Raw genomic sequence first — 13,979 nt, forward strand, 5'->3', positions numbered from 1 at the left:
TATGCACGTACGTATATATGTATATATCCATTTCCCGATTATTATGCATCGAAGAAGACTCCATTTCCTTAATCATTCAATTGAATTCCCTTACGCTACAATGAATTAAGATCTCGAAAGCGATGTACTCGTTGAGCGATATTTTATTTACCCGTGTGTACACTTTATATGCTCTGCAATTACGGTAATATTAAAGATATTTCGCGTACGATCTAGAAAGATTGCGTCAGCTTTTGCCGCGCAACGACCATACATATTTGTATAAAAATATCGATCGTTTTACAATTGACCTTATAAAAAGTTGGTTTCCAAGAATTTCTATCGCGATTGTCGGTAAGTCGTGCATACACGCACACGAAGTGTACGCAGCCACGAGTATACATAGTTACATAATTTATATGTGTATGCGTGCGTGTATATATATATATATATAAATACACACGCATATATATACACGCACACGCGCGCGTATATACATATAGGCATATACGGATAGCCTAGCGTAAAAAGATAGGTACGAATTGTACGAGGCGTTGAGTGTAATACGTGACCGTAATTTAACAATATCCTCGCGTACGCAAAATTTCATACGGGCAGTTGGTCATATTTCCGCTACAACAATGATTTGGATAGTCTACGGGTTACCAAGAAATTAGCGAGGTAGTAACCTTGGGGCAAGTCGTCGAAGATACATTTTTAGGTAGACGATCACAGAAAAACGCAGGTACTTCAGACTGATCCGCCGCGATCCCTGTTTACGCGATCAGAGGTATCGGCGATACGCTCGCTCCGGAGACGGTCGAGCAAAAACAGATACGCGATAACGAACGGTAAGTAATTAGAAATTTCAAAAAATTTCCACTCGGGAGCGACATCGTCTCAGAGGCTGAATGTCCCGAGCAGAGGAGCTTTTGTAAACGTCCGCTTGAACGCGAGGGTACGTGTGTATACCTGTTCGAGTGTCGTCGCGCGTACTACATAACGGGCCAAGCTCATACGAATTACGACGAAGCGGTCGTTCGATAAATTATAGTCGTATACACCCGTAACAACGCCTGCATGTACGGGGGTAAAAAGGAAGAGAAACGAAACAAAGGCGTACATGTTTCTTTGGCGTTGGTGTGTCATACGATAGTTCTGCACTCACGACTACATCTTAGTGACGATGACGATAATTACGATACTATTGCTACTACTAATTATAATTATAATAATAATAATAATACCAACAATAAACAGCAACAATAATAATAATAATAATAATAACAATAATAATTAGAAAAAGAAAATGCATTCTGCTACGAAGATATAATTCCTTTGAATGTTTTCTTTTTTTTTCTTTTTAGCATACTTAACGGCTACTTTTTCTCTCTCACGCTCGCTCTCTTTCGTTCTCTGTCTTTTTCACTTTCTGCCTATCCTTTCATTCTGCTTTGTACACGTTGCATAAATAAGAAGGAGCAACAAATCGTTTAACGTCTACAACTCGATAAAAACCTACGCGTAAAAATATTTACAATATTTATATTATAAACCACTGTTGTATTGCATTATATTAGTTGCGACGCGACGGTTTGAAGGTTCCCGGACGTTTGCAAAATCGGGAAGCGATTTATCGCATTTCTCGCGATCAGTTTCAATCGCGCAATATAAAATGGCAGTTGCTCGCGATAACGCATGGTAAGTAACGAACGAAAATAGAGATGGGAGAAACGCGAGGATATTAACTTTAATACTGTTATAGTACTTGTCCGTTTACTCGTAGAAGCGGCATTCGGACGCGTTACCGTCTCGAACGCACCATCGTATTTGCGTGCTGGGTTGCGTCGCGCCAAGCACTGATTAATATTCGATCGAGAAAGAGAGAAACGCGCGATTCGCCTGTGCCCGTGCATCCAGAAATCGGACGGAAGTTTTAATCGATCATTTTCGTTGGTCGATAATATGGCTATTAGCGCGCAGTAAAAATTAACGCCTCGAAAAATACATCGATTTGATCTTTATTTCGACACTGTTTGGTCTTAAGGCACGTAATCTCCGTTAAGTAAAAATGAATACTATAAAAATGTAAAATTATCTGCATTTTCTATCTTTCGCTCGCTCGTTATTTTTTCACGCTTATCATTCTTTCTTTCCCTCTTTCTCTCTCTCGTACACGCACGCACGCACGCACGCACGTACGTACGTACGTATCCAAGCATACATATATCTCCGTAATTTACTTTGTCTGTACTCGATATAGAAATGTGACGTTCGATTCGACTTACTTGCTGTACAAATGTTTGCGTGCTATTTAACTTGGCACACGAGCAAGGGACAAACAGCGAATGTACGGTTCCTCGTCGCGCGTCGGAGGAAAGAGCTAATCGTCCAGGCGATCCACTGCCGCTGTGACAAATCACTATGCAGTTTCTTTGAATATCCTTCTTTCTTGGAATATATGCCCGCGCGTTCCTATCGTCTTGCTCGCATCTGCTTTTCCGTCTAGCGTTTCCGATGTCCGTGTTTCGTGTGTGTTAATGGCCACTCGTCGAACGACAACGTGAACGTTCGACGATGGACGGTCGAGTCGTACAAGGGCGCGAGATGCGAAGACGCGGAGAAGGCGAGCAACTGCGAACCACGTCGCGACACCGTCGCGTTGAACGGCAAAGTGGCAGGAACGAAGAACAAAGTACAAAAAATATGCGGAAGAAGGACCCGATAATAAAAGTAAAAAGCAACTAGCACGCTGGCTCGTCAATGGTGCGTTTCTGTGAGTGTTTTCACAGTCTCCAAGCCTTCTTTCTCGTTTTTGTCCTCGTCTTTGTCCGGATTGTCCCACGGCTGTCGTTGTCCAGAGCTAAATATTGCGTAGAACAAGGCGCACACGATATACACGCCCGCCGAAATCATAAACACGATCCTCCATTTCGCCTGAGTCGGCTGAAAAGAAAAAGGCGACATTTCATTGGATACCGGGGTCCGACTCGAGGTTTTCCTTGCCGCCGTCCGAGTGAGAATTCGCGAGACGCGATAATTACCGGTGAGACGATTATATAGCCGGCCGTGATGGGTGCCAGTAAGCCCGCCAGGTTGGCCAAACAGTTGGTGAAAGACATCAAAACGCCGGCGAATCTCGGTGAGATATCCAAATGATTCACTTTGAATCCGGAATAGATACCGCCGTTCAAGCCTACGCCGATCGTAAGAATAGTCACTGTCAACCAGGAATTGCATCCGGTATACGAAGCGACAATCAGAGCGATCGCCGGTCCCAGCTGGCCGATGCTGTTGATGATTTTCCGCGTGGATCCGTGATTAAACTTTCCGCTAGAGATCATCCAGTCGGCTACGTGAGACACCAGCATCGAGAATATCCACATGGCCAAGTAGGGAAGCGAGGAAACGGTGCCGTTCTGTAACATATTTACGCGATGTTTATCGTCTCGATGACGAGTTTGCTTTTTGCGCTCGTGTTTACGACGGTTGCGACGCCTATCCGTTTCCCGGTGTTTCTTTACCGATTTAATGTCAAAGTGTAGAATCTGTTTCATGAAGGTCGGCAGCAGTGTCATCAACGTCTCGTATCCGTAGTTTTGGCCCATGTGCGCTATCAGGATAGCCCAGAACGGTAGCGAGGTAATGATCGATATCCATGGTACGGGTGGGGACTGTGAAAACAACGTTGTCGTTAAAGCCGAGAGCGATCTTGCTGGAGCTTACGACCTGCGAGTCACGGCTAACCCTTTCATACTCACGGAAGCTCCGGCGTTGCCCCACAGAGCGCTCAGAATGTACTTCTTCTCGTCCTCGGATATACGCGGATGGCTTTCCGGGTCCTCGTAGACCATCAGCAGGAAGGCAATGCACCACAAGGTACCGACCGCACCGAACACGTAAAAAATCGACGGCCAACCGCCATCGAAACCGTATTCGGATAGGATACCGCTCAATGGCATCGAGATGACAGTGCCAAACTGCGCTCCTACAGGTAAAATACGGAGAACGATGAATAGATCGATCGGCAAATTCGAAAGCGAATACCTCGAATAAGATGAGAGATTAATAAAGGAAGAGAAAAGAAAGAAGGCAGAAGAAGAATAAGAAGAAGAAGAAGAAGAAGAAGAAAAAGAAGAAGAAGGTGAATCGCTCGGTAGATCCCAGAAGGTAGCATCGTACCGTGTTGATGGACGTGCGACAGGGCTACGCAGGCGGAAGAAAAGATATCGTCGAAACGAACGAGCTTACCGGCATATACAAACGCTCCCATTCTGCTACGCTCATTCGGCGGTATCCACTTGGCCAACATCGCGTGCGTGCAAGGCACGATGGGACCCTGCAATAGGGATAATCCATTCCTAGGGGCAGGAAATACACCCGAACGATCAAAAAGCGTTCAACGTTATAAACATTAGAGGCTTTTCTATCCTTTTTCGTTCGACCGATCGTGCGAGTACGCGCATAGAGGGAGAACGCAGGATCGAAAGATCCCTTAGAGATCGCTTACCTCGCCTAGACCTTGAATGAAGCGAACGCCCATCAGATAATAGTAGCCGAAACGGGCCGACATAGGCACGAGCAGTCCAAACAACGAATTGATCAGCATGCCGACACCAAGAAAGTATTTGGATCCGTAACGCTTCGCAAGTATCCCGAATGGTATTTGCGTGAGGACGTAGCCATAGAAGAACGAGCTGAGCAAATAGCCCTGTTTAGTGCTGTCCCATACGAACTGGCCGTCGCTGCTCTTTCCAGCGTGGTCCTGCCGCAACAAAGAATATTCGATGGATATTGTTCGCGACTTACGGTTACCGATCTTTTGCTTGATCGGTGATTACACCTGAGAAGCAACGATTAGATAAGAGAGACATAGCGCGAGTCGATTACGGACAGCACACGTCGAGAGCATCGCGCCTCGTACTTACGCTCGTGATGCTGGAATTAACGATCCCGCACTCGTTCACCGTGGCCACTTCGTCCTTATTTACGATGGCGGTATGATTGATCATTGCGACGATCGCCACGGACATGTTCGTTCTCATCACGTAGGCGTTCGCCATGCCGAGGAACAGCATCAAAGTCACTATGTGACGCGAACCCACCAACGCTGCAACAGCAAACGTTCGTTCGTTACGCGGTCATTTAAAGATCGGGCCAACCACGACCATGACGACGAAGGGTTAACTGATAAATAACACGATGTCGAAAGCGGCGAGCGGTGCACGCGCATAGAATCGGTTCGGTCAGCCGCTCGAATTTCGTTCGTCGTCTCGATCGTTGCCAAGGGAAAATCTTTTGAAAAATTCTGCGGTCGATTAGGAAAAATAATTGGTCGATTAGCGGCAAACGTTTGCCAATTCCGTAACCACGCTTGAAAAACAGCGGTAATTTTCCAGATACAATGGGAGCGCCAGGCGCGAACCTTCAATGATACGATAAAAAAAGCAAAAAAAAAAAAGAAAAAAAAGAAGAAGAAGAAGAAAAAAAGAATGGCAAGAAGGAAGATAGAAAAGACGGCGGAGACAAAACGTACGGCGTGTTCGCGATCCACGGTCGGAGGTACGCCAAGGACGCGACAGTTTCGAGCACGCGAGGGGACAAGGTCGAGGGGAGAATCGAGTAACGCGTTGGTCGGTCGTTGACGGAAAAGCGCGCCGCTGCACAGGTCCTTTCTCCGGTTTGGCAAGGCGCGATTTCCTCGGTTATTTATACCGCGTTGTTTTTGCGACGAGATGTCGAGATAACACGCGAATTAATAATAGAGCGACGATGTAAGCTTTATTTTCGGAATGCAATCGCGATGATTATCGCGATGATTTGTCGACGACGAGCGAGAATCGCAAAGCTTTTGCGCTCCCCACCCTTCCGCGTTACGATACGCTTCTTCGTACGTGTGTATATGTGGTACGTAATAGGAATAGTTTTCGGTAACAGCCGTCTGAACTTTGAACGTTTCGTCTGTTGTCACGTCGGTCGCTCGTCGAGTGTAATTTGCCGACAAGGAATTGCCGTGGTCGCGCGGGTTAAACAACCGCGGCACTATAATCGATCGAGCTAGTCAGACGGTTCGCGATTTCAAGGATTTTCATTGTACCGTTTTCACGTACGGCTTGCGATCGTTATTTTTCCCTAAGGACGCATCGAGTTAGCATTCATCGGGCATCCATCGAGCACGTGGTGGTCGATCGTGCTCGGTAGAAATAACTTCAGCTCGTCGACATGCACCGCAGTCGTGCGGACGCTATTGCTATCGCTGCGACGTAAAGCAACATGGAATTAGCGAATGGGAGGAGAGGCGCGGTCGAACCACGCACGTGACGCTTCGACGCGACAGCCGCCCACCAACCATCTCCGTCTCCGTTTAATCGCCGATTGAACAACGATGCCGGGAATCAGCGACCGCGCGTTACCTTTGCCTCTTCGCTGTTTATCGTTTGACGTTCTTTGGCGCCGGCCACGGAATGCGACTACCGAGTTCCATGCCGATTTCAAAAAGTTGCCTTTAACCGTTCGCCCGAAGATTCTTTCAGTTCTTTCTTCGTCCGGCATCTCTCGGCGAACGACAGAGTGCAAGGAGCTGAGAAACGAACGATTGCAACGATGGCGCGCGTTCGCGTAAGCGAGAGACAGAGAGACCTGCCACATACCCACGCACGATTTCTGTCGAAAGCGCAGATAAATGGAACGCGTTGGTCGACGAACGTATCGGGTCGTTCGACTCTGGCCCCTTCCTTTTTTTAACGAGTTCGCTGCCAGGCCCGGAAACCGGGTCGGTTGCCGCGTGCCACCGCGTTTACGCCACTCGACGATATCAGCCGCATCGTGATCGCATTTAAGGACTAATGATTGAAAAATGGAGCCCGCGAAATCGAGTGTTCGTCAGCGAATCCGTCATGCTGCGAGCTCCGCAGCTACGGTATACCTGTGAGTGCGCGCGCGCGCGCGCGCTACCGAAAGAGAGAAGAAAAGGAAAGGACGAGACTGGCGAAATGAAAGAAGAGGAGAGCGAAGAGTGACGGCGGGAGCACGTGTTCGACGCGCCGTTCACGGGGTAAACGGAGGTAAACCGAGTTTCGTCCGAATGGCAAACTCGTACGAACCATGCGGCCTATGGACGACGGATTTAATCTCGGAACGCCATTCAATGTTTGAGAAAATCGCACAGAATTCTACGTTAACGGAGGAATGCACGCGCACGAGCGCGTGCGCCTGCCGGGCCGACGTACTTTTACGTTTTCTGATAGGTCTATCCTCTTCCTCCAAGCCTGGTTGCTCCCACACAAGCACGTGGCCATTTCGTCCCCTGTTTTCTCCGTTCGATCTGCCGTTAGTGCCGTTACTGTTGTTCATTGCACGCTCGATACGCGTTCTACGCACAAGCGATCACACACGGAACCGATGCACCACCGAGTAAATAGCCAACGCGAACACCGACGGTTGACGAAGATGCCAAAGGAGAGTGCGAAATGCTCGTACACGGATCTCGTGAACGAATCTGATGAACGAGATACGTTGTCGCGAACCGAAGGAAAACGTAACGGCGAATTCTTTGCCCGTCCGCTTCTCCCAACACAACAGAGATACGATGACTCGCGCTATCTTCTTAGCACCAGCCGAAGAAAATCGAACGCCGTTCCTGCGCGCGATCGGTCGGCAAACACGCGCTCCTGGCCTGCACGACAAGACGACGGTCACAATCACGCCGACGAGAAAGACGATGGAGAAGGATTTTCACGAGCGCGATCGAGCACTCACTGTGCGCCAGTAATATATCAGCTTCTCGTTGCTGCGAATCGGTTGACGGTTTCGTTGTAGACCGATAACGATGATTAACAAGGAACCCGTGATCAGAAGCGAGTACACACCTGCCTCTTTCTCTTTTTCTCCCTCGTGCCAGTTGATTCGATGCGAAGCCGCGAATCGACGGGAACCGCGGGGAACTGCGGGGTGCGGTCTGACGAAACGTATCGTCCGAGCAATCGAGACCTCTCGTCCAATCATCGCGCTAGCTTCGTCAATCCCTTTCCTCGATTGGACGCGACGGCGCCATCTGGCGTCCCTGCCTTAGTTCCACCAATCAAAGGCTCGCGCGCGAAACCACGTCCCTTTTCGCATTATATCTTTAAATCGCGTTCGATCTTATCGATTCCTGTCGATCTGTTCATCTTGCGAGCACGTTCCATCCTTCGACCTGCCCCGCCCACTATTCAACGTGCTACTTTTCAGCGTTATTTTCTTGCGCCCCTTCCGAGATTTCGCGATTATTTAAATTAACTTGATTTATTAAGACGGACGGGAAAATCCTTTTAACATTAAGATTATACAAAAATATATGAGGATAGAAAGCTTTTCAGAAACATAAAATATTGCGTGATAAAAGAAAATACAGGAAAATACAAGAAAATGTAAGAGAAAACGGAAGAAAAAGATATAACAGTTGAAATTTCAAATCTGTTTGCGAAAACTATCGTCTGTGTCACATATTTCATTTATGACATTGATGCGGTCGAACCTGCGGTTGAGAGTAACTGCATAAAAGAGCTTCGATGATCTGGTAGAAAACGGTGGTAATTGACGGGATCAAGAGCTCATTGCAGTTACCATTTAAATTTTTGTATAGAAAAATTTATTCGTTATGCCCGAACCGCGAGGAATTCTCGGTCCGAAAATATCTACGAATATTACGTAATGGAAAAATTATCGGTAAAATTATCGCTGGCTGGCCTGGCTGCTTATCTTTCGGATCAACTCGCGCAACCCTTGGAATTTATTATCTCTCGAATCGCAACGCTGTTTAATAATGGCGTAATCGTAGTACGTCATACGTCGTTTACGATCTTGGTGGAAGAACGATGAAAATTCGTCGCGTCGATGAATTCACAGCCTCCGCTGATTACGATCGCCATGGAAGTCGATCGTGAGTCACGTTGGTGAGATAGTCGCATTTGTTTAACGAAACATCCGTTTGATGGTTACCGCGTCAAGGTCAGGGCTTTATTCTGTTTGTCAGAGCAAATACGTGACGTGACATAACATACACAGTACACGGCAAATTCCGATTTCGTCGATGACTTTCGCATTTCGTCGCGAGACAAAGTTGCATAATCATGGATTATCGGAACGATGCGGGTTAGGTTCGTTTTCCTCGAAATCAAAGGCGGAAATCGTTTCGCATCGATATACGCCAGAATGTTTGGAACGTTCGAAAGTTCGTATTAACCGCGCCGCCAATTCGCGTACAAAAATAAAAGATACGCGGGGGGCTGCTATTGATAGATTCGCGGATCTCGCGTGCCAAAAATCTTTGCATCGTGCAAGTGCGAGATAAACTAGTCGGCCATTTCGCACGAATCCGGCGTGGCGAATTGCGCCTCGTACTTTCCGCCTTTACTCGCTATTTTGCGGCGATCATCAGCCGTAATCTTTACCGCGATTAGCTCGAACGAAAAGATGTGCTTGAAAAAAGTATCAACTTCCTTTTTTTCTGGGAAATACACGTAATACCTCTCGACGCATTTATGTAAGTACACATGTACGTATGTACATACATAAATGCTTTTAATCGGAATTCGTTACGCAATCAGGTTTGTTACCGACAACCGGACAAGAAGACAAGCGGGAGAAACGGGCCGTGTTCGGCAACCGAGTATCGACCGAACGATCGGTCGGTAACGAGTTATTCCGAACACCCATCTGTACCTAGTCACTGTGTTCACGACACGGAGAGGTCTCTGAGTGTCCGATACGTTCGAAACAGTCATTCGTTTATCGACGCTCCGTTTCTTCGTCGACGTCAATGTGTCGACGTCTATATCGCGGGCTAATTTTCAAACGAACAGAGCGTCACGTTTCTTCGACGTTCGACGTTCTCGATGCTCGAGAATCGACTTGATACGAGTCAACTGGCACGGCGCGTTCGCGTCTGTGTCTACAGGAAATGCTTCGTCCCCTAAACGCGTTATCCACTTTGTAAAGTGGAAAATAGCGTCCGCCTCGGGCGAACAACGAAAGACCGTGCACGCGCGAGCGTAATTGTACAGGAAGCTTTCGACGGAACTCGAAATTGAAAGTAATACGTCCGCTTTGCGAAAATTGCCAGGAGCCGAGAGGTCGGCACGATTTCCGTCTTCGAGAGCGCGAGCTCATCGACCTTTCCCTTCCCCTCTTTGAACTTTCGAACAATTCGTGTCAAGGTTTCTGCCGCGTTTTTTCCACGAACGCGCTTCCTGATACGTATTCGCAACCGGGATATCGGTTGATAGACGAACATCGAGCCCTGCCCGAGAACCTGGCCCCTGATCTACACGCACGTCACGGAACGTTGACCGGTGAACGCGAGGTAGAACGCGAACGCTCCAGGGGACAGCCATCTCGTGCCAGATTAGAAACTTTCTACTTTCGTGTTTTCGACGTGTCGCTGCCGTCGAATCGCGCTTCCGTGAATGGATAGCTTTAGTATCTACGTAGATTATTTACTCGTTGGTATATACCCTCGGATAGTTGCGCTCTGTCGATATTCGGCTACCAATATTCTCGCTAGTAATGGGAAATCGCGTGGATCGTGCGACGAGCATCGCGCCGGTAAGGGGAAAAAGCACAAGAAATTATAATTCACGGTACACGCGCTATCAACGACAAAGATCGATCGGACCGCGGGTATCGTTGCAATTCCGCGACGATTTGCGGTGCTCTATCGATCGATCGTTTCCGCCTGGTTGCCTGTTTGTTATTGAATGCGCGTGCTTTATCCACTCGTTCTGCGAGAAAACACGACGATAGAGTACCGGCGATTACAGAGGAGAGCGTCGTACGAGTCGCGTAATACATTATTCAAGAGAAGTGGATATGGGAGAGGGTTTGCGTATAAACGACGAGGCACGACACGCTTGTCTTCTCTCCCAACGAGAACTTTTATCGAAACGAGAGGAATTCTTCCTCTTCCTCGTTCATCTTCACGAAAGTGTCTTCTTCCGAAAAACACGCTTTGAGAACGTTTGCGGTGTCGGGGAAGTTGTTACCGATGAATTCCTATCGCGAAAGAGGAAACGTATGGTGAACGGTTTTCAGTCGATTCGATATCATTGGAAGCGAGGTCGATTTACGAGTGAAAAAGTTTGTTCGATACATATTTACGAAGCACCCACACGCGCTCCGTCACGGTCACATTTTTCCAACTCGTTAATCGTTTGAACGAGGTACAATTGTTCGCTCTCCGCGCGTCCATTCCCGTTTTCCTCATCCTGGGCGATTGAGCTCTAAAGCGCAGGTTCTCGTAAGACGATGAATCGAGACAAGATATCGTCGTCGAGCGTCGTCGTGAAAGAAAGGAAACAGACTTTCGCGGTTGTCGATAAGATAGGTGGACGTTGACAAGATTTCGAGGCTCGTCAACTCTTCCAATACGTTGTTGCCATGACGCTTCCAGTTAGTTGGCGATTATGCATCCGGTAATTGAAAAAGAAGGTCCGATAGTCGGCCAGCGTTAGTTGTCACGTATTTTCGCGCGTATATACATATGTACGTGTCGTCGGCAAGAGAGCGATCGTTTTGGTCGCGCGTTCTTTCAAATTCCTGGTTTCGCAGAAAATCCACCGAGGCGAAAAGTGAAACGAAATCGACGATGCGCTTAGCTCGTTTCAATGAACGAATCGATAAGGGTACACGGTACGAGAATACGAAGTTTTTGACCGGAGAATAAATTGGAAAACGGAACGCGCGTTATCATCGGATGTCTCGGAAAGGAGGATAGATGAACTCGATTATGATCGATGGTAGGCGACGCGTTAGGGTCGCCATCGTTCGAGTATCTCGTCAGGATCGTTGGGAAATCGTGAGCTCGTTAAATCGTTCGTTCGATCGGTCGTAAAACGTGTTTTAAGGAAGTACCGCGAAATGCGTTAAAACGTCAAACACGTGTATCATCTTTCCAGTGAAGGAAAATTATTTTCAGTCGTAGCTTGTGTCCCCCCTTCGTACCGTCACGCCGCGGTACAAGATTGCGACGCAATGCCCGTACTCCGTATCGCTAATTTCACCACAAGTCTTAATACACCAAGGTGATCGCGCGAGATAGCGTGACGGTGGCACGTTTAGGACTCGCGGTACATCATCCGTGGGATTTTGTCTCCGATTGTGTTGGTCGCGGACAAAGAACCGCCGTGATAAACGGGCAGCGCGCAACAGCCCCGTAGAGGGTAACTTTCGGAGAAAGCGAGGGAAAAGCGTAGAAATGCGCGCGACTGTGCGATCTGCGAGAGGTAAACGATAGCTTTGAGCGGCGCTGACCAATTCTCTCGCCAGCTTAACTCGTGTCAGTGCTCGTAGGTGCTCCGTTTGGTTTTTTAATTCGAGATAACGAGGGAGCAGGAATGGTTATGCAAATACAGCGTTTCTAGTTACGTAAAGCGAACGCGTTCGTCCGTGGCTCGAGTTTCTCCTGCGGCGTGGAACAAGGAGCGGCGAAAATTCCTATTACAATCGGAGAGTAAAGTCCCGGCAACGATCACCGGAATAAGAAACTCACCGGACGGTAAGGGCACTTCCGTCTCGAACACCTCGGCGGGCCTCTTCGTCTCGGACTTGCGCGAGCCCACGGCAACACCGTTCGTCGACATCGTATGGTTCGAAGGTGTCCAGAACGAGATGCTCGTACACGTTCGATGTCTCGTCCTTAATAGCTGGGTCTCGGACTCGATGTCGATGAACGAAACTAAGCAGGAAGCGATCGGTCGCAAAGCTTGACGCGCGCTCGGTCTCGTCGCTACTGTTGAGAACGCTGCCGAACTCGCGACACTTAGCTGTATACACCTAATGGACGGCGACCAATTAGAACACGCGGTTCGAACCCCACCGACGCAACCGCCTTCCCCACGCACCGATATCGTTTCTCCCGAACCGAATCGCCGCGGGAAATCAAAGAATTTTGCCGCTGCCGCCGAGGCTTCCAAATTTTTTCCTCTCCGCCCTTGCCCCCATGCTTCGCAGCTCCGCTCCAATTTCTCTTCGCTTCGCGCCTCGCCCACCGTCCTCGGTCTCCTTACTTTACTGTCGCGCGCCGCTCATCCATCTTTTTGTTTTCGCCGACACCGTAGATAAACGTAAGCCGCGTTGCGCGATCGCGAGCGAAAAATTCCATATACGATCCTTTTCACGTTCACGTCTACGTGCGAAGGTGTCGACTATCGCGTTTCCTTGGAAATGCCTAGACCATTGTCCGAGCACACGCTCTTCCGACCTAGTAAGAAGCTGGCGATTCGGTGGATTCGATCCTCGGTACATCTCGAGTCGACGAATCCGACCTGGTTATGCGTCATCGCGCTCGATTCTGCGACAACTTATTCCGAGCACGAACGCGAATGCTCTCGCTTAACGAGACCTCGACGTTCATGGGAATCAACGATTCCCGTGGCGTTCGCGCTGGCTCGTTCGCCTCGACCTCGCCATCGATAGGTCGACAAACTAATGGTTCGGCGTTCGACGATCGGAGCTTAAGGACTCCGTAATCCCTTTCGTTTCGTTCGCTGTTTTGACGCGTTGGCGTGCGCACGTGATCGCGCGGCCGCGACGATCCGAAGGAACCGGTCAGGCAAATTCGAGGAAAGCATCTCGATGTTGATCCGTCGATGTTGACGCAGAGGCACGAGCGGTCTCGTGACGCGCTGGTTTTCTGCAAATCCGACGTAATCCTTAGCACGCGTAGCTCATCGCAGCTGCATACTCTGGCATCGCGTTTGATAGGAGGGCAGCCCACCTCCGCGAGTCGACAAACGACCTGCCGCTGATATCCAACTACTCCGTGGGCTCGGCGCACGTGTCTATCACTAAGTCGTCACGCGATACACCGATGAGAGCCGCGCGCAACGCTAGATCTCCCCTTTATGAGAACTTGTACGCGCGGTTGCCTAATAACATTCTCCCGCGTGCATATCTTTGGCCGTCTCTACCTACTTTGCCGCTTGTCCGCCGCACTGACGCGATACTCTCTTTCATTTCGTTTC

The 13,979-nt window shown here is 48.7% G+C and overlaps 1 protein-coding gene across 5 annotated transcripts; it reads right to left on the bottom strand.

Moving 5' to 3' along the window:
• Nucleotides 1–125: 125 nt before the first annotated feature.
• LOC122573033 (putative inorganic phosphate cotransporter) lies at nucleotides 126–12,737 on the bottom strand. Of its 5 annotated transcripts, none has more exons than XM_043738917.1 (8): nucleotides 12,506–12,737; nucleotides 4,908–5,089; nucleotides 4,490–4,744; nucleotides 4,231–4,318; nucleotides 3,741–3,967; nucleotides 3,504–3,653; nucleotides 3,024–3,398; nucleotides 126–2,925 (listed from the first exon to the last, which is right to left on the bottom strand). In XM_043738917.1, the coding sequence occupies exons 1-8, from the start codon at nucleotides 12,594–12,596 to the stop codon at nucleotides 2,740–2,742; spliced, it is 1,554 nt and encodes a 517-aa protein (XP_043594852.1). In that variant the 5' UTR covers nucleotides 12,597–12,737; the 3' UTR covers nucleotides 126–2,739. The 5 variants fall into 5 exon arrangements, with proteins under 5 accessions (XP_043594852.1, XP_043594850.1, XP_043594851.1 ...); XM_043738915.1 differs by lacking the exon at nucleotides 12,506–12,737 and adding an exon at nucleotides 7,848–7,983; XM_043738916.1 differs by lacking the exon at nucleotides 12,506–12,737 and adding an exon at nucleotides 7,209–7,841.
• Between the last annotated feature and the right edge of the window lie 1,242 nt (nucleotides 12,738–13,979).

This window comes from Bombus pyrosoma, linkage group LG11, assembly GCF_014825855.1.
Source record: "Bombus pyrosoma isolate SC7728 linkage group LG11, ASM1482585v1, whole genome shotgun sequence".
NCBI classification, from domain to species: domain Eukaryota; kingdom Metazoa; phylum Arthropoda; class Insecta; order Hymenoptera; family Apidae; genus Bombus; species Bombus pyrosoma.

Bases quoted from the DNA above. Each gene is read 5' to 3' on its own strand.
- LOC122573033 (XM_043738915.1), bottom strand. From the start codon at position 7,983: ATGATTGGACGAGAGGTCTCGATTGCTCGGACGATACGTTTCGTCAGA. The intron at 4,319-4,489 runs GTAAGCGATCTC...TCCCTATTGCAG, and splicing joins TCATTCAAGGTCTAGGCGAG to GGTCCCATCGTGCCTTGCAC. The intron at 3,654-3,740 runs GTGAGTATGAAA...TTGTTTTCACAG, and splicing joins GGGGCAACGCCGGAGCTTCC to TCCCCACCCGTACCATGGAT.